This window comes from Vidua chalybeata, chromosome 4 (assembly GCF_026979565.1).
Source record: "Vidua chalybeata isolate OUT-0048 chromosome 4, bVidCha1 merged haplotype, whole genome shotgun sequence".
NCBI classification, from domain to species: Eukaryota; Metazoa; Chordata; class Aves; order Passeriformes; family Viduidae; genus Vidua; species Vidua chalybeata.
This window is the reverse complement of record NC_071533.1, coordinates 50,353,216-50,376,119: the sequence shown is the minus strand read 5'-3', so window position 1 is coordinate 50,376,119 and position 22,904 is coordinate 50,353,216. Positions and strand designations below refer to the sequence as shown.

The 22,904-nt window shown below is 40.6% G+C and overlaps 3 protein-coding genes across 4 annotated transcripts in view; 1 reads left to right on the top strand and 2 right to left on the bottom strand.

The window, feature by feature from the left end:
* Positions 1-117: 117 nt before the first annotated feature.
* Positions 118-6,850, bottom strand: LOC128786712 (toll-like receptor 6). Its single transcript, XM_053940217.1, has 3 exons — positions 6,605-6,850; positions 5,890-6,033; positions 118-2,706 (listed from the first exon to the last, which is right to left on the bottom strand). The coding sequence occupies exon 3, from the start codon at positions 2,628-2,630 to the stop codon at positions 216-218; it is 2,415 nt and encodes an 804-aa protein (XP_053796192.1). The 5' UTR covers positions 2,631-2,706; positions 5,890-6,033; positions 6,605-6,850; the 3' UTR covers positions 118-215.
* Positions 6,851-10,885: 4,035 nt separating this feature from the next.
* Positions 10,886-15,566, bottom strand: LOC128786811 (toll-like receptor 1). Its single transcript, XM_053940455.1, has 2 exons — positions 14,919-15,566; positions 10,886-12,996 (listed from the first exon to the last, which is right to left on the bottom strand). The coding sequence occupies exon 2, from the start codon at positions 12,919-12,921 to the stop codon at positions 10,972-10,974; it is 1,950 nt and encodes a 649-aa protein (XP_053796430.1). The 5' UTR covers positions 12,922-12,996; positions 14,919-15,566; the 3' UTR covers positions 10,886-10,971.
* Positions 15,567-18,631: 3,065 nt separating this feature from the next.
* Positions 18,632-22,904, top strand: part of FAM114A1 (family with sequence similarity 114 member A1) — a 31,178-nt gene continuing 26,905 nt past the window's right edge. The window contains exons 1-3 of one of the 2 annotated variants that reach the window (XM_053940456.1): positions 18,632-19,030; positions 21,566-21,927; positions 22,709-22,796. In XM_053940456.1, the coding sequence (XP_053796431.1) occupies positions 21,574-21,927; positions 22,709-22,796 (442 nt within the window). In that variant the 5' untranslated portion in view covers positions 18,632-19,030; positions 21,566-21,573. Of the gene's footprint in view, positions 19,031-21,565; positions 21,928-22,708; positions 22,797-22,904 lie in introns of those variants that run through there. The other variant, XM_053940457.1, reaches the window with a different exon arrangement.

Sequence of the window (22,904 nt, the reverse complement as noted above, 5' to 3'; positions counted from 1 at the left end):
TTCATTGATGACGGGCAACTAGAGATGACTTCTGACTACTTGGATGGCTTGAATAAGCAATAGCAATTTCTATATGTGCCACATTTCGCAACAAACTGGGGACATTGCAAGAAAACAGAAAAAAATACTAACAGAGTTTAATGCAAAAAAGCCAAGTCAGTTATTCACATACTTATACTACTAGCAGGTGAAGCATCACTCTCCTACTCATTTGCTTAACTGGATATTGGCAGGTTAATGTTAATGGCTGCCCTGAGGTTAGCCCAGAATAGGGCACGCTTGCTCCTCTCCTTCGGCCATTCCACGTAGGTGCGCTTTGCCATGAGAGCTTTCAGCTTGTGATACCTGGCAGGGATAAGGTACGGAGGGATTGGCTCCAGTAAAATGAGGATTAAGTTGTTGGAATTCTCACTGAATAACTTGTGATGGGCAAAGTACAGCTCATAGTGACACCACTCACTCTGCACAAAGTTGGGAGACAACACAAAGATGGACTTGTAGCTCTTCTCAATGCAGTTAATGATGTTCTCCACAATGCTCTTGCCGGGGATAAAGTTTCTCTCGTGCTGGCACAGTTGGACGCAGCCCTCCCCCTTCTCCAGGTTCGGGATCAGCTCGTTCTTCACCCACAGCGAATCGCGCTCGCTGTAGGAAATGAACGCGTGGAATTGCAGAACGGCCCCCTGATCTCCGGGAGGGTTGTGCCAAGCTCTGCGCTTCGTCTGCGTCCACTGCCACGTCATCCGCACATACCACGGCACATCCAGGTAGATGCACAGAAAGGCCACCGCAGCCACCAGCAGCAGCGTCAGCAGCAGAGCTGTCACAAGCAGGAGCGTCGTGTTGCAGGCCAGCAGGCTCAGGTGGAAGTCCTTGAGCTCCGTTCCTCGCAAGCCTTCTGGGTACTCGCACACGTACGCCGCTGGCCAGCCAAACAGCTTCCCCCCCGACCGCCTCTCCAGGCGGATAAAGGCTTGCAGTTCACAGGAACACTTGAACGGGTTGTGCCCGGCCTGCAGCTCCCTCACCCTTGGGCAGCTCTGGAAGAAGTCAGCAGATGGGGTGAGGATCGAATTCATCTCTATGTTCAGGAACTGCAGGGATGTAAAGCCACCGCAGCCCGGCAGGTCGGCCAGCCTGTTCGATGCCAGGTTCAGCTCTTCCAAGGACTTCAGCTCCGCCACCCCCCTGGGGACATTGCTGATCTGATTGTTTTGTAGGCTGAGTTTTTTGACGTTGATTGGCAAGCACTCAAACACAACATCCGCCAACTGATTGGAGGACAGGTCCAGCTCTGTCAGGGACTCAGCCCACTGGCATTGCACGTCCGCTCCATCGTGGCGCAGCAGGTTGTAGCTCATGTCCAGGTATTTCAGTGATTTCATACGGCTGGTCATGAAGCTTACTTTGCGAAGGCTTTCAAATTTATTCTTCTGCAAAATAAGTAATTTCAGATCCATGAGAGTGCCACAATTCTGGAACAACTCATCTGTCAGGGCATTGTGAGAAAAATTTATATACTGAAATGAGCTTGTTCTATTGGGGCAAAGCATGTGTGGCATATATGCATCAGCTATTGTCAAATTGACAATATTCATCTCTGAAAACTGTCTGTATAGAATCTCCTGGTTGAAATAATAAACCTTATTACGAACATGCTCCAAAGTTAATGATTTCATGGAGCCATCCAAAGAGATTAATTGTTCCACAGAGCTTAATAAGGGTAGAAATGCATATTCAGATGGGTCCTCCAGTGGTCCCCTAAAAGTCAAATTTCTCACAGTCAGATGTTCCACAGGTGAAAACCAAATAAACACAAAAATTTGCAGGATGATAGCCCATTGTAAGTCCACAGCATCAAGAGTGAGAGCTGTTGTCTTGATTTTCTTCAGAAGCATTAAAGGTGGAGAGGGGAAATCTTTGTAACTCAAGGTATATCTTAAGTTAACTATTTTTAAGTTTTCTGAAGTGCTCATTCCATCATACAAGAGGGAAAAAATGAAGTTTTGGTTTGCTGCAAAGGCAACGTGGAGGTTCCTTGTAGTCAAGACTGTCAGACTCTGAGGTTCATACAGTGAAAAGTTTCCCAAGTTCAGGAAGACAGTGTGCAGCTGCAAATGTTTGATATACCTGAAGTCTGACCTTCGTATCATCGTAGCACTTAATCCAAGGTACTTCAAGTGAAACATGTTCCCAAATTCCTGACAGATGGGCAGGGCAGTAAACTTATTGAAAGAAAGATCTAAATGTCTAAGATACGCAAGAGTTAGACAGGAAACTTTTGAAATATTATTATGAGATAAATCTAAGTATTCTAAATTTTCATTAAAAATAAAGACACTAAAGTCAAGCATCGTAATTAGATTATGAGAAAGATTTAATACTTGAAGGTCAGAAAGATGAATAAAATCTGAGATACTAAGTCCAGAGATCCTATTATGTGATAAATCTAATACTTGAGTATGGACTGGAGTGTTTTTTGGAACTTTAGTTAGTAAATTGCTTGAATAATTTGCAATAAATTCATCTTCTACAGTTGGCTGGATATTATTCCATAGTGTGAATGTAAAGGCACAAGTAAAGACATAGATATTTGTCAGGGATCTCATAATGCTATCCAGCTTTATCATGTAAAGACAAGAAACAGAGAAACACAGAAGCGTATCTTTGTTTTCTGTTCAATATGTCTCACTGATGAGTCCAGCCCTATGAAAAAAAATACATGAAATATAATGAATTTCTGTTGAATGGTTTAAGTTGTTTTTTTATTGTGAAAATAAAATTAAATGTAAAATATATGTAATAAAAAAATTTTAATATACTCCTGTTTTCAGTTCTTACCAATTGTTCTCAGTCCCATTCTTCAAGTCTAATTATTGACTCAGTCAAATATAAATTGATTCTCTTATGATGGGCAGGATGCCACTGGTATGTTACAAACACATAGATGTTAAGAAATACAAATTTCTCAACAATCATGAAAAAATACAAAACTGGTACAAACCAACATCAATGCATTTATGAATAAAGGAGAACAAAACAACCCATCCATCTGCTGTTTCTATACATCCCAAGTTCACACAAATTTGGGAACAAAACTCCAGTAAAACTACCTTCACAGGAACTGGTGCAAAAACAACCTCTTCACTCAAAGGATATTCTTCCTCACATCCCAAAGACCCTGGACATTGCCATGCACCCTCTCAGGGCCAGATTATCAGCTTTGCCCTTGCTATAGCACAAAGACATAAGGGTCCATTTTTCCAATAAGCCAAGAATTCTGAGGAATTATACCATCCATTGTATTGGGTTTGCATGGTGAGGTTTTGGGAGCAGGGGAACTACAGGTCTGGTTTCTGTGAGAAGCTGCCAGAAGCTTCCTCTGTGCTCCATAGAGCCAGCAGCAGCTGGATTCAAGGCCAAGCTCATCCACAGCATTAGTGGTGCCTCTGAGATAACATGGTGAAGAAGGAGGGAAAAGCGCTGGGAAGAGCAACTGCAGCTGGGAGAGGGGAATGAGAATATATGGAAGAAACAGCTCTGCAGACACCAAGGTCGGTGCAGAAGGTGGGGGAGGAGGTGTTCCAGGTGCTGGAGCAGAGATTCCTCTGCAGCCCATGGTGAGGCAGCTGTGTGCCCTTGCAGGCCATGGAGGTCCACGGTGGAGCAGAGATCCACCTGCAGCCATGGAAGACCCCATGCTGGAGCATGTAGATGGATGAAGGAGGAAGGAGGCTGTGACCTCATGGGAGGCCCATGTTGGAGCAAGCTCCTGGCAGGACCTGTGGTGCTGTGGAGAGAGGAGCCCACTCTGGAGCAGGTTTGTTGATAGGACTGTCACCTCACAGAGGACCTGTTCTGGAGCAGCCCATGCCTGAAGGACTGTGCCCCATGGAAGGGATCCATACTGAACAGTTCTCGAACAACTGCAGCCAGTGGGAAGGACTCACACTGGAGACGTTTATGGAGAACTATCTCCAGTGGAAGGGACCTCAGGATGGAGCAGGGGAATAGAGTGAGGAGGAACAAGAAGGAAACAACAAGTGATGAACAGACCACAGCCCCCATTCCCTGACCCCCTGTGCCACTGGGAGAGGAGGTTGAGCATTCAGAAGTGAAGCTGAGCCCAAGGAACAAGGGAGGTCTGGGAGGAAGCTGTTTTAGGATTTGATTTTATTTCTCATTATCCTACTCTGATTAAATTGTAATAAATTAAATAAATTTCCCAGGTTGAATCTGTTTTGCCTGTGACAGTAATGGGTGAGTGACCTCTCCCTGCCCTTACCTAGCTCACAAGCCTTTCATTTTATATTTTCCTCCCTGTCCAGTTGAGGAAGGGAGTGATGGAACGGCTGGGGTGGACAGCTGGCATCCTGTCAGGGTCAACCCTCCACACTCCACACAAATGAATATTGTAATATCAGTCTGACCAAAAGCATACTAATGGTAATACTACATCATGACTGCACTATGCATGAAGCAGTGATACCCAAAATCTGAAAGAAAACACTAGACATTACAAAGACTCCAGAATTTCCTAGGTGTCCTATGAAATTTCCTACATTTTCCTATAAGTGGAACTTGACAAAGAACCTCTCTAAAAATAGTGAGGGATGATTAATCTAGTTCTAAGTATCAAAAACCCAAGGAGGAAAGGATTTTGTGGATATAGTCCAGCTGAATGAATATCTAGTCATGCCTATCAATATCCTCCATGGGCTAGGAGAGGCATCAGTCCTTTTTTGAAAAACCATGACCTGGGCATTACTCTCTTGTTGGCAAGCACTAAACAAAACACACAGACAATATGAAGCATAAACAACTCATAAACAGTCTCAGGAGACAAACATCCTCAGTTTTATTTTCTGCTCTGATTTTTTCTGTTAAAAATATCTAAAATCCCAAAGTTTTAAAATTCTGTCCCTGTGTAATCGTTTGTTAAATAGAAACCAATACCTCTTTTTTTTTTCCAGTTGTATGTTATAATGGGTGCTAGTCCCTAATAATTTTACTAACTGATATCAAAACTCAACCCTTCCCATCCAAGTTTCCTATCAAGCTTAATCAATTTTTTTCTTAATTAAGTAAAGCAAAAATACATGCAATTAACAACACCAAAAGCATTAAAAGAATAAGTCACTAAAGTATTTCTACCTCTATTGAATCCAATAGAGAGGCCAAATTATGCCTTCAGAAAGCTGTGCTAGGGTATCTGAAGACACAAAAGAAATTAAGCTTCATTTCTGGGGATGGTTGGTCAAAGTACAGTACCAATTGAAGACAAAACAAGACAAGGAGATCTGGCCCAGCTCCTTCAAAGTGCAGTTGATTCTGTTCTTCAGAGTCCAGGCTGATAAACAATATAACTCTTGAATCAAAGAAACTTTGATCTAGAACTATCTGGAGGAACTTCCTCCCAGGCAAAAGGGATGTCAGTAATAAAGCAAGAAATGTTCTGAAGGGAGAAAAAACCAGAAATATATTCTCTGTACATGTTCCAGCACCAGATGAGTTTAATTTACTGTACATGCTATGCCAGATACTGCAACAAGGGACAAGCCACACTCTACAGCCCTGCAGAGTGCCACAGTCAAAGAGTAAAGCAAATGTATCTAGAAAAGCAATAGTAAGGATCAAGGGTTATCCCTCCAGTGCTGTTTTAGAATGGTGTTAAATTATCTGGTGTTGGCTGAGAATTAAAACTGCCATACCAAATTATTTTTCTCCCTTTCCTCTTTGCTGAAATTCAGATGAATGTTTTCACTGAAACTTCAAAATGCAAGAGTATCTTCCAGCATTAAAGAAACACCAGCACTGAGATTTGATGAAGTCCAAGATATATATATCAAAGAGAAAATTATTATAAACAATGATGCAAATATAACCCACCTTTTGTGCATGGAATTCAAGTTGAAGAACCAGCAAAAGTCCTCTGCATACTTGGTTAGCATCCTCAAAATAGAATTTCAAACATATGTAATCTTCAGGGTGGGGAATCTCACATGAGATGCTAATTCCCCAATAATTACCTTCCTTAGGAAGAAAAAAAAAAAAGAAAAAAACTGAAAAAAAAACTCAGGGCTTTTTAAAACAAGATATACAATTATAAGAATTAAGTAAACCTCCGTAAACCTCCTTACAATGCAGGTATTAAGAGCACAATGAAAGGAAACTTTTAATAGCTCAAACTAACAATACATTTACTTCTGTAATATTTATATAACTATCTGGTTTAGGAGGAAATAAACCTATCTGTAAGTAGAATATTTCCCTTGGCAAGACTGTTCAATTAATTCTGCATTTCTAATTTCAAGCCTGCTTCTGATGCTACACAGATGTTCTAGAAATCTGTCAACTGCATCTCCTCTTTGCACACACAGAAAAGAGGAAGCAGAACCCTCAATGACAACTTTTGTTCATATTAAGATCTCTTGCAGAACTCTACCCTACCAAAATTTTTTGCTCATCAAAGAGAGTAGTTAATGTAGCACACTGATGGATGACAGAAGTTTGTATCTCAAAAGCTAGTAACAGGGGCAAACTGGCACAGTTAAAAACTTTTACAGGCCAATCATCTTTACACTAGAATGGTTATCAAGGATACCTCACATTGTGGCTTCCTCCAAAAAATTATAAAAATTAAGAGAATATTCCCTATGACAAGACGGCTGTAATGAAGCCACAAAGAATATGACAATAGAGGGCAATCTGGGGCTGAAGGAATCCAAGAAAGCAGCCATTCAGTTAATATTGTGAACAGGGACATGAGCCTGGGAGAAAATCAGCATCTGTGACCCATGACAAGATCAGGGATCATGAATGTTTCTCAATAAGCAGCAAGAGTGTTTGCCAGCTGATTCCATCTAGACTCCAAGTTAAAAGAGACGCTCCTATTGCTAGGCATTAATCCATGATACTGAATAGAGTAAGGCACTTGTTGACTGAACAATGACATCACAATTAGCCAAAACAGTGGCAGCTTTGCTTTGAATATAATTCCTAGAAAAAAAATTGCTGCATGGACAAAATCAAATACACTATCAGCTTTCATCAGAACTGACTGTAGTGCACACACAACTATTAGCTGTAGTATGATTTATTTTTTTACCACCGTTCTTTATGAACCTTTATAATACATTCAAATAAACAGTTTGCCCTAAAGAAAAATTTGTGGATAGTTAAAATGAAACTGTTACTCCTGAATGCCTCTGTTAAACCATTAGGAACCTTGCATAATTTATTTTTACTAACCAATTCACCAAAGTTTTGTTTGGGGCTGGTTTCAATTTACTGATTTGGTCATTTTTCATGACAGGCAAAAACTAAAGCAATGTATTTCTGTTCAAGCATCTTGAAATGTACCAGCTACATACCATCTTTTCCATAGTCAGCTCACTTATGTTCATGCAGATATCTTGTTCCATTTCTGAATTTTACACTGCTGGGGTTTGTTGCAGTTTGTTCTATCAATGTTCAGAAAAAGTCATTTCACACTTCTGCCTGTATTTCATCATTATTTACCCAGAGAGGAACCACAACTACCCTTGGCCAGGTATGAAAAGCTATTCAGGACCAGCACTGTGCCAAAAGTGTGAAGAATCTTTCTGACAAGAACTGCAGAAGGGAACTCACATGTGCAAGACATGGGGTTAAAGCATACTCACAGCAGATGAACTCATCGAAGCACTCATGAAAAGTTAATACAATAATTAAAGGTTTGCAAAGCTGATGTTTTGTCACATCAAGGAATTTAACTGTAATTATCATATGTCAAGTAGGTGAAAAAAAGGCTAAATGCCACCACAAGTCATAGTGAGCAGATACTGTACTACATTTATGCTCAAGCCTATTTTGCTTTGGTATAAATAGACACAAGGATCAAAGCAGTGGAAATCAAACTGGTAACCCAGAGCCACCTTGCAGAACACACAATTTTCTCACTGATTATAAATACCCTTTTCTCTTGACAAAACAGTGACTACAAATGAGCATTATAGTCAATCTCAGCAAATATTTCCAAAAGAAAAAAACAACTAACCAAAGACTTGAGTAAAAACATGGGTTTCACAGAAGTTTTAAACCGTCCTCTCAGCAGAATCTCCCACAGAGTCCCATTATTTTCCCTTGAGTGCTTTTCCTTCCTCTACCTCTTTGCAGCTGAAGTTCAGTGAAGATGTTTTGTAACATTTCTAAAGCTAAAGAAGAGCTGAGGTCTCAGCATGCAACCCACATGGTGTCAAGTCTGACTGTCTGCCAGTTTCCTTTATGCTATACACTACTTAAGTATACATAAAAACATTTACATTTTTACACTTCCATTTCATCCTGCACATTTTTCAGGTTTTGGAGGGTGTTTAACTCCCATGTTATCAGTTTTGTATGTTGATATTTTTATGTATGTAAAAATAGCATTCCTGCCAGTCACCAAGATGACTAATCAAATGCCAGGAATCTGCTCTGATACAGTATCTGGCATCAGAACACATTTACACACTCCCTTTGCCTGATAACTGGAGTGCAGCAGCAGTTAGACATTTCAGTGCAGAACCAAATGCAGGCACACATCACCAGGCTGCACAGAAGAGGTTAGTCCCTTTCCAAACTGTGCAGATAAACTGTACTGAAAGACTACACATAGCCCCATGAACACAGAAAAAATTCTTCATGAATTAAAGCTGGTTTTATAGAAAGGGTTGAGAGTATGACAGAGAGTGAGATAATTGTTTGAAATATTCTAATAACACTCGAGAAACTCATTCTCTCTTGTGGAATCAGAAAAATTAGCTCTATAGATTCATTACACGCTTAGCTGTTTAATCAATTATTTGGCACATATGGAAAAAAAAAGATAATAGTATGTGGGCTTCTGGTTCGAAAGTACAAGTTTTAATTGATGTCCATGCTCATTAAAAGCCACTCTTTCCAACTTATTCACTCGAGGATTCTGGAATCCAGAAACCTGCAATACCACAGAACTGTAATTATATACTTCTGCTTATCACATCAGCAGCTATATTCCCTGAGGTCACATAGTTCCAAGTTCTTTCCAAAGTGGCAAACAAACCTTGCTTGCCTTGTTAAAGCCTGTATTATTTCTGGTAATGGTAATGTCTCCCACATGAGTAGCAGGAAGGTTTCTTGGAAACTCTCTGACTTTCAAAGGGTTTCTCTGTCTTCCAGCCAGGGAAAGCCAGATGAGTTCTTAAGGTTACACAAAACAAGGGGATGTTAATTGTATCGCAGAGGTTTCAACAGTTACTGGCCTAAAACTCTGAGGCTTTTGAAGAAAATTTTCAAGCAAGGCACCACATAATCCACCTGTCCCTGGTTGTGAGAAAGGGATAGACAAAACAAGCATCTTCAGTTTTCAAAGGGTTAAATGAGTCATACACTGAAGCAGTAGTGGGAGGGGAAGGAGGAAGCAGAGAAAACATTTCCATAGTCCTGAATGAAATGTCTGCAATTTGGTAACAGGTGTGTTATATTAATTTTGAGACTAAGTGGGATGAGAGAGCTAAAGGTGTTAAATTTGACCTTTCTTCTACAGGTCATAAACAGTCACTCACAGGACAAGGCTTCAGATCAAGAAATCTCAGCCTACTTAGACCTCAGGCAAACATCAAAATTAAAACCTTTTGCTAGTAATGGAAGACAGAAATAAGATAAAATGTAAACATTCTATACTACGTGAGGATTTCATAATAACATCCCTTTTTCTCTCAAATACATGTTGAAAAACATTTTTGAAGGGAAACTTCCTGCTTCATGGTCATCTAGCTCTGGTATTTCAAACAATCTGTCCTTGTTGGGGCAAAGAGGAAGTTGGGGCAAAGAAGAGTCATCATCTTCAGCAGTTGTAAATGTTTGCCTGAGCCCAGCCATGCTTTCTTGAAGCTAAAACAGTGTAAGTACAGACAGAGGGGCCTGCTATATTTCTGTAAAGGAAAGCAAATATTGTAAATGTAGTTTGTTTTTCTAACTCAGTGAATAAACTATTAAATTACCTGCTGTCTCAAAACCTGGGAAATTTTTCAAGCTCTATTGACTTTCTGACCACAAGTCATAGCCATGCTAGAAGAGATACTGTTTCAGCAGAAAAGGACAGATTCTTTTAATAATAAGCATAAAGTAAGATATATGGATAAGAAAACAAAAAGTAGAAAGCTAGGGGACAAAAGCATGATTTAGAGGTGTCAGGAGTTTCTCAAAACATAGACAATATGATGCAGGCAGTTCTGTTACTGCAGATGCCCTCCCACCTACTCTGGTCAAGGTATCTCTCAGGGTCAAAATGGTACCAGGACTCTATGGGTATGAGAGCTCTGTGAATTCACTGCTTCTCCATTGTTGTAATGCCAAGCTAAAAAGTGAAGTGCCTCACCTTTTTTTTTTTCTTAAGAAAAAAAAACCGCAAAACTTTTCTTCCTTGCTCAGTCCTTGCTTTTGGCATGTTCAAAGTTCACAAATTTCTGTATCTGGGTCCTATCCTTTTATCCACTGAATCTGAGCAAAGACTATTTGGCAACCATTTTGAGCTCTGGACTTCAGGTACCTTCTCAGGACCCTTCATTTTCTTTCACATGAACCAATTTTAGCAAAAGATCTCCTTTGACAAAGCTGTCTAAATTTTGTGATTAAAGCAGCTCTGCAAACTATCCAGCAGCTGAACCATTCTTCCACATGACGATACTAACTGTTCCAGAATCTTATTCTGCTGAGAAAAACTCACTACAATATTTCAAGTAATATTTCAAAATCTACATTCAAATTCATTTGCAATTTGCTATCTCAAGAGATTTGCAACAAGGTGAATTGAATTTTGAGTACAGTTAGGAGGCAACACAGACAACTAGTTAGAAACAAGATTTTGTAACAAAACATTAAATAGATTTACAATGAATGGAAATCATATTTATTATTTCACTAATAATTATTTCACTATTGGAGATGAAACTCCAATAGAAAGATTTCTTAATCTGTTTCCTCAGACAAGTTTTCATCAGCTTTTGGCAGGTTAATGTTAATGGCTGCCCTGAGGTTAGCCCAGAATAGGGCACGCTTGCTCCTCTCCTTCGGCCATTCCACGTAGGTGCGCTTTGCCATGAGAGCTTTCAGCTTGTGATACCTGGCAGGGATAAGGTACGGAGGGATTGGCTCCAGTAAAATGAGGATTAAGCTGTTGGAATTCTCACTGAATAACTTGTGATGGGCAAAGTACAGCTCATAGTGACACCACTCACTCTGCACAAAGTTGGGAGACAACACAAAGATGGACTTGTAGCTCTTCTCAATGCAGTTAATGATGTTCTCCACAATGCTCTTGCCGGGGATAAAGTTTCTCTCGTGCTGGCACAGTTGGACGCAGCCCTCCCCCTTCTCCAGGTTCGGGATCAGCTCGTTCTTCACCCACAGCGAATCGCGCTCGCTGTAGGAAATGAACGCGTGGAATTGCAGAACGGCCCCCTGATCTCCGGGAGGGTTGTGCCAAGCTCTGCGCTTCGTCTGCGTCCACTGCCACGTCATCCGCACATACCACGGCACATCCAGGTAGATGCACAGAAAGGCCACCGCAGCCACCAGCAGCAGCGTCAGCAGCAGAGCTGTCACAAGCAGGAGCGTCGTGTTGCAGGCCAGCAGGCTCAGGTGGAAGTCCTTGAGCTCCGTTCCTCGCAAGCCTTCTGGGTACTCGCACACGTACGCCGCTGGCCAGCCAAACAGCTTCCCCCCCGACCGCCTCTCCAGGCGGATAAAGGCTTGCAGTTCACAGGAACACTTGAACGGGTTGTGCCCGGCCTGCAGCTCCCTCACCCTTGGGCAGCTCTGGAAGAAGTCAGCAGATGGGGTGAGGATCGAATTCATCTCTATGTTCAGGAACTGCAGGGATGTAAAGCCACCGCAGCCCGGCAGGTCGGCCAGCCTGTTCGATGCCAGGTTCAGCTCTTCCAAGGACTTCAGCTCCGCCACCCCCCTGGGGACATTGCTGATCTGATTGTTTTGTAGGCTGAGTTTTTTGACGTTGATTGGCAAGCACTCAAACACAACATCCGCCAACTGATTGGAGGACAGGTCCAGCTCTGTCAGGGACTCAGCCCACTGGCATTGCACGTCCGCTCCATCGTGGCGCAGCAGGTTGTAGCTCATGTCCAGGTATTTCAGTGATTTCATACGGCTGGTCATGAAGCTTACTTTGCGAAGGCTCTCAAATTTATTCTTCTGCAAGATTAATGTCTCCAGCTGAAGTAGGTTGTCACATTTTTGAAAAAGAAAATCTGTTAAATCATTCTTTAAAAAATTTAGGTATCTAAAGGGACTCTTAGATGAAGGACAAAGCATATGAATCATCTCTGAATCAGCTATTGTCATGTCTGCAATATTCATGTCTGCAAATATTTTGTATAGGTCATCCTGTGTGAAGTACATGTCCGTGATTATAATTTTCTTCATCGTCAATGCTTTCATAGAAGTACCTGAATAGTCAAAGTTATAACTTTCAACATCTGACAGTTGTGTTACATTGTTAGTATTGAAGTATTCAATGGATGAGTGCCATACAGTCTGAAAAATTTCCATAAGAAATTTCCAATCCACTGACACATTTGTCAGTGTCAGATTTTGTAATCTGGATCCTTGTCTGAAATTAGATAATAAAGCTATCAATTTTTCCACGTTGTCATCTGTGATTTCTGACAATGACAGACTTTCTGTAGTATTTCGTATCACAACCCAATCAAAATCAGCTTTGGATTGATTACTGTTTGTATACAGGAGTGGCAGGCTCTTGATTTTTTGGTTAGAATCATCTTCTGGAAAATTGTTAGAAACAGATGTGAAGAGTTCATCTTCCACAGAGAGGCTGACGTGGTTCCAAAAAGTTAATGCAAAGAGACACTTATAAAGAAAAACGTTTCTAAGAAAGCTCATCTTTTGTGTCACACAGTTTTCTATTTACTTGGAGATGCTCAATACTTTTCTTAACTGTCCATCTTTGTTCTAATCCTGCAGAAAATAAAGAAACACAAGCAAAAAACAGATTGTATTATTAAGTAGATGTGCAGGAACCATCAGAGAGAGAGATTCTTTTAAGGTTCCAATTTCTCATTCTCTGTTTGATTCAAAAAGCAATGATTTTCTACAATCATTCAGGAGAGACATTCTTTATTAACAGACCACTGAATTTTTTATTTGGCAACTATGGTGTATTCAACAAATAAGGAGTCAGTTTTTTACAAAACATGTCTGATTTCATAGGTGTCTAAAATTTGCTGCTTACTTACAGAATTACTGCTGTCATACAGTGTATTATGAAGGCTTCCTAAACTGTGTAATACACTTTGATTAGAAAGTACAGTAACTAGTGTCAACATGTCATCCTCTCCTCAGATTCTCTGTTAAGTGATGTGAACTGGGCTCAGAGACATTATTTAAAAATGGACTTTTGACAGCAACACTTGGACTGAAACATAGGATGGAGGTTCAAGAGCTTGAATCAAAAGTTGAATGTCTTTTGATAGCTGAGATTGGATCACCAGTGCTTCTTTTAACTGGGAAAATGCAGATGAGGGTAGAATGATCTATATTTATGCCTTGGGAAAGTCCAAAGCAGGGTCCACTTCTTGTCTGAGCTTAAGCATTTCCTGAATTTAGACTCTGAAAGTGGGGTGCTCACATCTCGTTTGACATGTGTACAAAGAGAACACCAGACACACTGGGAATATTTGCAGGCTACACAAAAATATATCAGTTGTAGAATCTCTGTACACAAAATACAGCCCTGATTTAAGGACACTGACCTCAAAAATCTCTGTTGTGAAAGAGAGGTTTATTTAAACAGACTTCAAAGAGAAAAAAATCATAACTGTGTCTTTACTTTGGTTTTCCCTATTAGAGGTCACTTTTCCTTTCTGAATGTAGCAGTTTAGGATAGCCAGCCTCCCTTGTTTAAGTCAGCCATTGAGAATACCATCTTAAATCTCATTTTAGGTATTGCATAAATCCATTAGACCACCCCTCTAAAAGAGGAACTGGTAAGAACTTGGTTTTAACACTTTTACATGTGTAAATATTATTTAAAGTTGCTTTCCAGATTTCTAATATCTTTTCATTTCCTCTTCTTTCCTCTTTCCTCCCATTAATTTTAAATCATAGTGTTGCCTGAAGTTTTCCATAGTATTTATTAATGACTGCACAGGCCTTCAACTTTTTGAAGGGGTTAAATTCCAAGTTTATATATTTCTAATGACTCTACAATGAGACAGTAGCTATCACCTGACAGACTGATTTAGAACTTCAAAGACTACATTCACTGCACCATTAACCATTCCACAAGCTTTCTCAGAATTACTGGGGAAAAATACATGTTCTACTTGATCTAACAAAAAAAACAAAACAAAAACAAAAAAAAAAAAAAAACCCAAAAAAAAAAACCAAAAAAAAAAAAAAAACCACCAAAAAAAAAAGTCCACTGAGTTCTTTTTTAAAGAATGCATGAAACTAAGCTTGGAAATCATCTAGAAATTGGGGGGTAATATGGCAAAACTTTTCCAGCCTTTTTCCAAAATCTCATTTGGAAAAATTATATGCATCACAGCCCTCAAAAGGCACTTGGGCATATTCAGTCCTGTTCTTCTAATTGTTTAGGCAAGTCTACTCATGTGTTTATAAATTTATGTGTTTAAAATATGTAGCTTCAAGAGAAATCTGAAAAAAAATCTACCTTTAAATCATTATTCCTTCTTCGGATAAAATTTCAGCAATATCCATGGACTAGATGAAAAAAGGATAGGATTCTTCTACATGTGTTTTATTTTCTTTCTCTTTCATATATCCTAGCATTCAGTCAAATTATTTATGAGTACCATCAAAATTTCTTTAGAATATCATAGGAAGCAACACAAGTAAAAACTTTTATAACATATAACCTGTGATTTGGAGGTTAATACTGTAGAAATTATCCTTCATAGTCATATCACTTTTAATTCAGAGGTATCCTCATGTCTTCAAACGTGATAAAAAAGGCTTAATCAAGAAAAGCAATCCAGGAAGGTAGGCAAGCCAAGAGCATAGCAAGAAAGTGCCCTGTTGTTTAAAGAGCAAGGGGAGAAATTAAAAAATGAGGTTTTAAGAGTTTTTCCAATATAAAACTGCTATAAACTGACTAAACTTCAATATAAGAAATATACAGAATACATTTAGCTATGACAGTACAGTATTAAGACATGCACTTCACACGTTACCAACATAGCAAAAAACTCTAATGTTACAAACATGCCTTTCACAAGGATGAAACACATGATCAGGTTAGACCCAGTTCCTGAACTGTAGAAAACTATAGAAAAACCACTGCCATCACTCTGCCCCACTTAACTATGGGTGTAGTGCCAATAAAAAGAGACTGCTACTTGGACAGCTTTTTGGATAAATATTCCAAACATAAGCAACTTCACCATCGTTGCTTACCCATACACTTGAAAGAACACCATACACTTGCTATGGAAAACAAGGCTCATTTTCCAATAAGAATATAATTCCAAACAGAATATAAAACAATTCCAGCTAACTAGTAACAGCACAAAGTCAACAAAATTAAAACTTTCTCACCAGAAATCCCTGCTGTCCGAAAAAGCAGAAAATGTTCTCAGGAAAGCAAAAAAAGAACTTCCTGTAACTCTATCCTACTGAGTAACAATACTTAGGAACACCCAAATTTTTATATACATGTTTGTGCCATCTACTGACAGCTTGTGAAATGGCATTTGCTTTTCTCCAGATGTGTTTTTCACATACAACATTACTGTAATATCCCCACTGTTCTATTATTATTAAACTTTGTGGCTTTATGCTTTGCAATATATTAAACAGGAGAAAAATGAATCTTTTTACCAACTTTCTACCTTAATTAAATTAATATGAAAATAAGTACTTCTTTTGAATATGAAATTCAAACACCTTCCTATCTGAACTTAATAATGATCTAAGTCTCTATGCATTATTGTAATTTTTCATCCATTTTGCTATACCAATTTAGTTGTCAGACTCTTATCAAGGCTGGTTTATAGAAGTACCATTTGTCTTAGTTTAATTTCCATTTAATGGGAATGGAATAATAATCCCTCTCCTGCTCCAGCAGTTTTGTCCTTGGGTTAAACAGTGAACATGGAAACATTGAGAGGAGTTTGGTTTGGTTTGTTTGGTTTTTTTTTAATTAAAACAGAGCAGTGACTTTGGTACTGAATGGCCAAACACAGGGCTATTGTCCTGGCAAAGACAAAAACCAGTCTCTCTTTATTTCTTTATAATGTTGGTTAGAAATTCCACCATAGCTGAGATCTAAATACAGAACTGCCACACTATAACCTACCTTTCTGGGTTAGCATATCGTAACACAGTCATTATTTAATATTTCAATTATTCAGGAAGCAGAGGAAATAATCTAAAAAATTACTTTTTCACTTTGAGGCTTATTCTGTAGATTATATTTAATTTCTCAGCCTCAAGTGAAAAGAGGTCATCCAAAAATGAAATTGAAAGATAGGACAGGCAGTAAGCAACAGAATATGGAAAATTCACTGCTATAATGCTGATAAGTCTTACAATATTACTCTATGATTTTATGATTAATTCTCCATTTCTGTCAATTCAGACAAGACTATTCACAACAGATTTCCAAATCTTATAATGATGTTACATAAAAACCTCCCCGTTGCCTGCTCTTAGCTGGAAAGACTTTGCTATCCATCCTTAGGATGAGATAAAATCCTAAGGTCATCCTAATACCTTGCTTCTACCAAATATTCATTCCTGTTTTGCAATGTAACAGCTGAACTGCTTGAACATAGCCTACATATTGCTCTGCTGAATACAGAACCAGATGTACAATTGGTACTCTGTATTATCTACTGTAAGGTAGAGACTCTTATTCCAGAGGATCTCTTAAATTCAGTGACAGTATGAGCTGCCACTGGCATTGTTTGTATGTCTATGTACTATAAAGACAGATGAGCAATATGTTAAACAGCAAAATAAGCATATTACCAATAAGTGGATGCCATTAACCCTTCAGATTTACCACCTAGATTTACCAGTGCAATCACTGGAAGTAGATTAATACAGTCCATGAATGTCATGCATACTTCCATGTTCTGTTAAATGTAGCCAAATGTCTTTTTGCCTTTATTTATATTTATCTATTTATTAAAAGGGAGGTATCTTTTCTGAAACCCATTAGAAAGATGATGACAGAGTAATAACAAATATCAGTGAAACCTGAGATGAGTGGAAATGTTCAATCTCTAATGCTTATTTATTCCAAAACCATTCGCAATATTACCATACTGAAAAAATACAAGTTAAATCAATTAAAATTGAATTAGAAAATGCCAAGTGTAAAAGTCTTAAATTCAAAAAATAGTTTAGGAACTTACAAAATGTATGCATCCTTATATTCAAACAGACAGACATCCACATTCATGTACACATGTTAATTTCACCCTTAGGTGGTAACTTTGCTTTACAACAGTGATTAACAATGGTACTAATAATGTCTTGCAGTTCTATGACATGCATAATAATATTGTATTATATACTGCATGGTAATGTAAAGAATCTGCAAAACTGACAGTGCAAGATCCACATTACAGTCAAAATTATTATCTGTCATGGGTTAATCTCCAGCTACCATGATTCCTCCTGAGACCCTGCTCTTACTCTTCCACGAGTTCCACTGGAAAGCAGAGGGAAATCCCTAGGGCCACTCTAGAATTCATTTTCAATAAATATATCTAACATTAATAAATTACCCAGCATTCCCTGACACTTAAAATTCTCACTGAAAGACCTTCAAAAGAAACTTATTAAGTAGGGCTACAAACGTTTGGTCTACTACAAACTAACTTATTGAGAAACTTCAGAGACTTATGCCTGGTAAAGTCACATAGCATGATCGATATTTGTAAAACACACTGCTGAGAGCTGTTGTGACCTCTTGGAGTAGCTCTCCTCAGTGGCTCGCTATGTGCTGGTTTGTCTCCTGTGTCAAAACGTCTCTCGTTGGAACACTAGTGATAGAAATGATGCTATATTGCTTTTCACCATTGTAAAGGGCATGCTTTGCCTTAAAAGGAGGCAGCAAAAAGAGGAACAGGTATGAGGAATTACACAGAAACAAGAACCACGGGCTGTTGGGAACAGCCTGAAACCCCTTTTCTCAACCAAGTGTTTCATCATCTGTCTGAAAATGTATGCGTGCACCGCCAGCTTCTGTCAGCGGCATTTCCGGTAAACACGGCGTTACGGAGGTGCCAAGCGGTATCTGAAAAGCTGCATCTAGGTTCGATTTCGCACCCCCACGGGTCAGTAAGCGCTCACTTTGAGGAAGGAGAAAGGATTAGACTTTCTTAAAAAAAAAAAAAAAAATTATGCCAGCTCAGCAACTAAGTTGACTTTTTCTCTCAGAGGATGGTTGAGCACTGAACCGGCTTCCCAGCGAAGCAGCCACAGCACCAAGCTTGTCCGAGTCCAAGAAACGCTCTCAGGCACGTGGCGTGATTCCTGGGGTGGCCTGCACAGGGCCAGGAGTTGGACTCGTTGATCCCGATAGGTCCCTTCCAGCTCAGCATATTCTGATCCTATGAAATTGGCCCCTTTTCCGCCTCAGCACGGATGCAGGGGCGCCGCCGGCCCTGAGGGAAGCGCGGCCCGACGCTCCAGGCCGGCGCTTCCAGCGGGGTCCCGCTGGGCCCCGCCGCGTCCCCCGCGCCGAGAGCCGTGAGGGGCGGGCATGGAGGCCGGGCAGCTCCCCGCGCTGGGTCAGAGAAGCCTGGAGCCCGGGGACGGCGCGGCGCTGCCCCTTTACAACAGGCGGCCGCCTCACACGGACGGAAGGAGAGTGAGAGACAAAAGCCAGCCCTCCCTCCTCCCTGAGGCCCGGCCCGGGTTGCCTGGACCGCTCTGCCTCCTCCCCCCGCTGCTGTCGACGTGGCGGGGCGGGGAAGGGAAGGAGCCGGGGGCGCGCCGGTCGGGGCACTGCTGAGCGGTAAGGAGCGCGGCGATTTCTACATTTTCTGCCGCTTTTGACTCTGGCTGCGCCACACAGCTCTGTCCCAGAGGGGAATTTCGAAAAGGGGAAAAAAGAAAAGGAGAAGCGGGAAGTTGCGGCCGCTGCGGGCTTGGGGGAGCGGCGCCCCGGCTGCTCCTGCCCCGCCGGGGGCAGAGGACAGCGGGGCAGGGCGAGCTGCCGGCGGCGGGCGCCAGGGGAGGTTCACCTGCGCTCACCGTGCCCGCAGCGGCCCGCGGAGGAGAAGCGACAGCGGGAGTCGAGCGAGAGGGGAGCAAGGTGCTATCGCCAAAAAAGTTATTCCTCCTTCCCGCGCGGGGACGGTGATTCGTGCCCGAAGGCGCCCGGCGGCAGCTGGGCTTTGCTTGCTAGGGGAGATGAAACTCCTCAGTCGGACGCCCGGCAGGTGCCGCCACCGCCCGCCCCCTCAGCGCGGCTGGTCGGTGCGGGCCGGGCACTTCCCCGCCACCGGTCCGGGCTGGCCTTAGCATCTCCCTCACGAACTCCCCGTAGAGTAATTCCCTTTGGGCGGAGCTGTCCAAGTTGATTTGGATCAGGACAGTCTCACGGATGAAAGGCTGAATGACGCTGACCCCGGGTGCAGCACGGCTCGTGTGTTCTGACAGGCGCGGTGACTTGCTGTTACGTGCCGTGCTCCTGGAAGGAAGGTTCTGCAGGCAACCGCAGGGACCGTGGCCCGAGTGGTACCCAAAGATTACTGCAAACATTTTTTTGCAGTACTGCAAAAATCCATGTGCACGTCTGTGTGATCCTTTAAAAAGTGCTGGGCTTACTCAGAGCTAATGCCCATTCAAAATTATGAAGTATGTGTGTAAAGGTTTTACAGGTTTTAATAGAGAATTCTCATATCTCATGATGGAATTTGATTTACAAATACAAAAATTTTCCTTAGGTGATGCTGCCCATCACACAGTGAGTACTGTTAAAACAATAGCAATACTTCCCTACAATAAAGCATTTTATAATATTTGCTAAAGTTTTTATTGAAAACTGTCAAATGCAAAGATTCTGACTTAAGAATTCAAGTTTTCTGAAGATAATTAAGGTTCAGTGTAAGCTGAAGTATTACAAGTGGTAGCAAGTGCTTACTTTTTTACTTATGTTTCTTGTTCACTGATCCAAAGTGCTACTCTCGGAACTGTTTAAACAAGTGATCTAAGTTCACATTAGATAAACAGGCTACTAAAGCTATAGATATATACAGTTCTATAGACTTTAATAAAATATACTAATTTAAATACATGCTTCTCAGGCAGATTTCTCCTAAATCCCAGTTATGTTTTGCTTTTTGCCTTTTTTCCCCCGTGTGCTTTAGTCTCTCATAGAATCTCCATTCTTCCTGACAGATGCAAACCTTTGAGCCATGTTTAATTAATATGAGAGTCCATGAAAAAAGCAGCATCTACAAAGAGGACTGTACAAGTCTTTTTAGGCCATGTAACTCAACATTTTGCAAGCTCTCTGTCAAGGATTGTTTCTGAGTGCCAAGTATACTGTTGTTACCAACAAATAAGTGTTATTAATCACAGACCAGCAGTCCTTCTGGACTCTGGCAGTGCAACTCCTTAATCAGCTGCAGAGCTTACTGTATGGCTTTATCTTTGCCCATCAGCATCCTCAGCCTGATGACTGTACAATGGTGGAAAATATCTCCAAAATTACATTGGAAGATAAGGAATAAATAAGAGAAAACTGGTTCATAACTTAGAAAAAAAAAAAAATCAGTAACTACCTCATACAAGCTTACCTTGGCTTCAAAATTGAAGTTTAATCACACAGTTGGAATTTTAGAAGATGGTGAGAAGTGATGCACTCCCCAAAGAGCAAGACTGTGGAACAAGTGATACAGAAACAGTGTGAGCAATGACTATGCTATGGCTGTGTCTATGAAATGGCTCTAGGCCCATGGCCTGTCATGTTCACAGGTTATACCCCTTCTCAAACGCATGAATGTCACCACAGTTTTAGGTACAGAGAGTTATCCTCCCCTCTATCAGTCAGCAGGCTGTAGGAACCTGTGTATGTTGCAGTGATGAGAGGGAGAGCAAGAGCTGCTTGGGTCCCTTGTGAATATAGAAATATATTATATATTCTATAGGATATATTCTATTTCTAGAATATATTCTATATCTAGAATATATTCTATTTCTATATTCACTATATTCTATATAGTGAATATAGAAATTAACCATGTGGAAACTCCTACATTTGACTTCTCCAGACAAATTAATATCCTTTCACTAAACCATATTTTGGAAAACAGTAATGCTGCTCTTTGTATTTGAGTGGGATCCTGCAGAGTGAGTGGAGTATTTACAGTATTATTCTGATACCAGTGCCAGCGTGAGGCATGTGCCACAGGCTCCATGCTTTAGGAGGTCTTACACTGAGGCTCTGTTGTTTTTCAGCAGTAGCATATGGTAAGCACTGTGTATTTTATAATAAACACACAAATGTTTATGGCACCTAAAAGACTTTACTTTCTATATTTAGAATTGAAAATGTCTGAAGATCTATCTGATGGCACTCCATCTAAAGAAAAACCTGAAGTAATGGAAATGCCCAGCAATGAGGTATTGCCTCAGGAATCAGTAGCACACCTTATAGAAGCTGAGATCTTGCATGAGTCTTCACAAGATCAACATGGACAGGTCACTCAGAATGCTAATAATAGAAAGGAAGGAGACGTAGTCATTAATGAAAGCCCTTTGACTGAAAAGCTCGTTGAAAGCCTGCCTTCCAGCCTGCCTTCCAGTGAAGAGACAGCTGAAGACGTGCCCACCGAGTGCATTGAAACTGTAAGCCTTGATGCAGAACCTGAATTGGAAGAAACGCTGCATGAGCAAAGCAATCCAGTAAGCAATACTTTCTTTTCCATAAAAGCCCTCCTCTCCTTGCATTGTGAGGACAGAATTTTGTATCATCTATGTCCTGTTTTTCACAAAAACCTAGGAAGTTATGTGGAAAACCTACATAGGGATACATTAAATTGCAACACCAAGCTTTTGAAAACTAGGAATAGTTTAATTTCACTTTGCCAGTATGATATTAATTTGGTCTTTCAAGTCTGGTTGCAATGAAACTTGCATTGTGTAGAGGTGATATGTTAGTGAACACTTTCTTGAGACAAGTTTTTTAACCTGATTTAAATATGGAATGCTAATAATGGCTTAACACTACCCATTAGTATAAAAGGTATGCAGCACCTTCTCTGGCTGTGTCTTTATTGAACTCAGTTGTTAGTAGTTCCCTGTGCACATCTACTGAATTACACATGTGAGGAGACTTTGGAAGAGAAGCCTCCAGCTCTGACTCCTGCCTCCAACCCAGGAAGGAGACAGGTTCCTACCTCTCCCTAATATTAGCCCTAATAAACTTGTATGGCCTTACAGATTGGGTACCTGAAGAAATTTTAGGACATGTATAAAGACATCTCTGGAGTTTAAGGCTCTTCCAGGAATAGGTGATGTGAACTATGCTTCTGCTTTTTTGTTTGAAGTTTGAACTGCATGTAATACCCAATCTGTCATCATCTATTAAATGCCAGACTTTGTTGCCTGATAGGTTCTTTGTGTTTCCTCCTGCCTCTTGAGAACAAAACTTCTAGACAGTGGAGTAACATTTTTGTTCTTATAGGCTGCAGACTCCTCATTTAAAGCAAGTAGATGGGGAGCTTGGGGTACCTGGGGAAAGTCTCTCCTGTCATCAGCTTCTGCCACAGTGGGTAAGTGTTCAGTTGGTAGTGTGTGGAAATAATTAATAATTTTCATGTGTCATTAGACAGATTAGTGTTTCATCTTAAGGATTCATAGATAATTTTACCTTGATAAGC

What these genes read in the sequence shown, in the direction of transcription:
- LOC128786712 (XM_053940217.1), bottom strand. Translation starts at nt 2,630, where the DNA reads ATGATAAAGCTGGATAGCATTATGAGATCCCTGACAAATATCTATGTC.
- LOC128786811 (XM_053940455.1), bottom strand. Translation starts at nt 12,921, where the DNA reads ATGAGCTTTCTTAGAAACGTTTTTCTTTATAAGTGTCTCTTTGCATTA.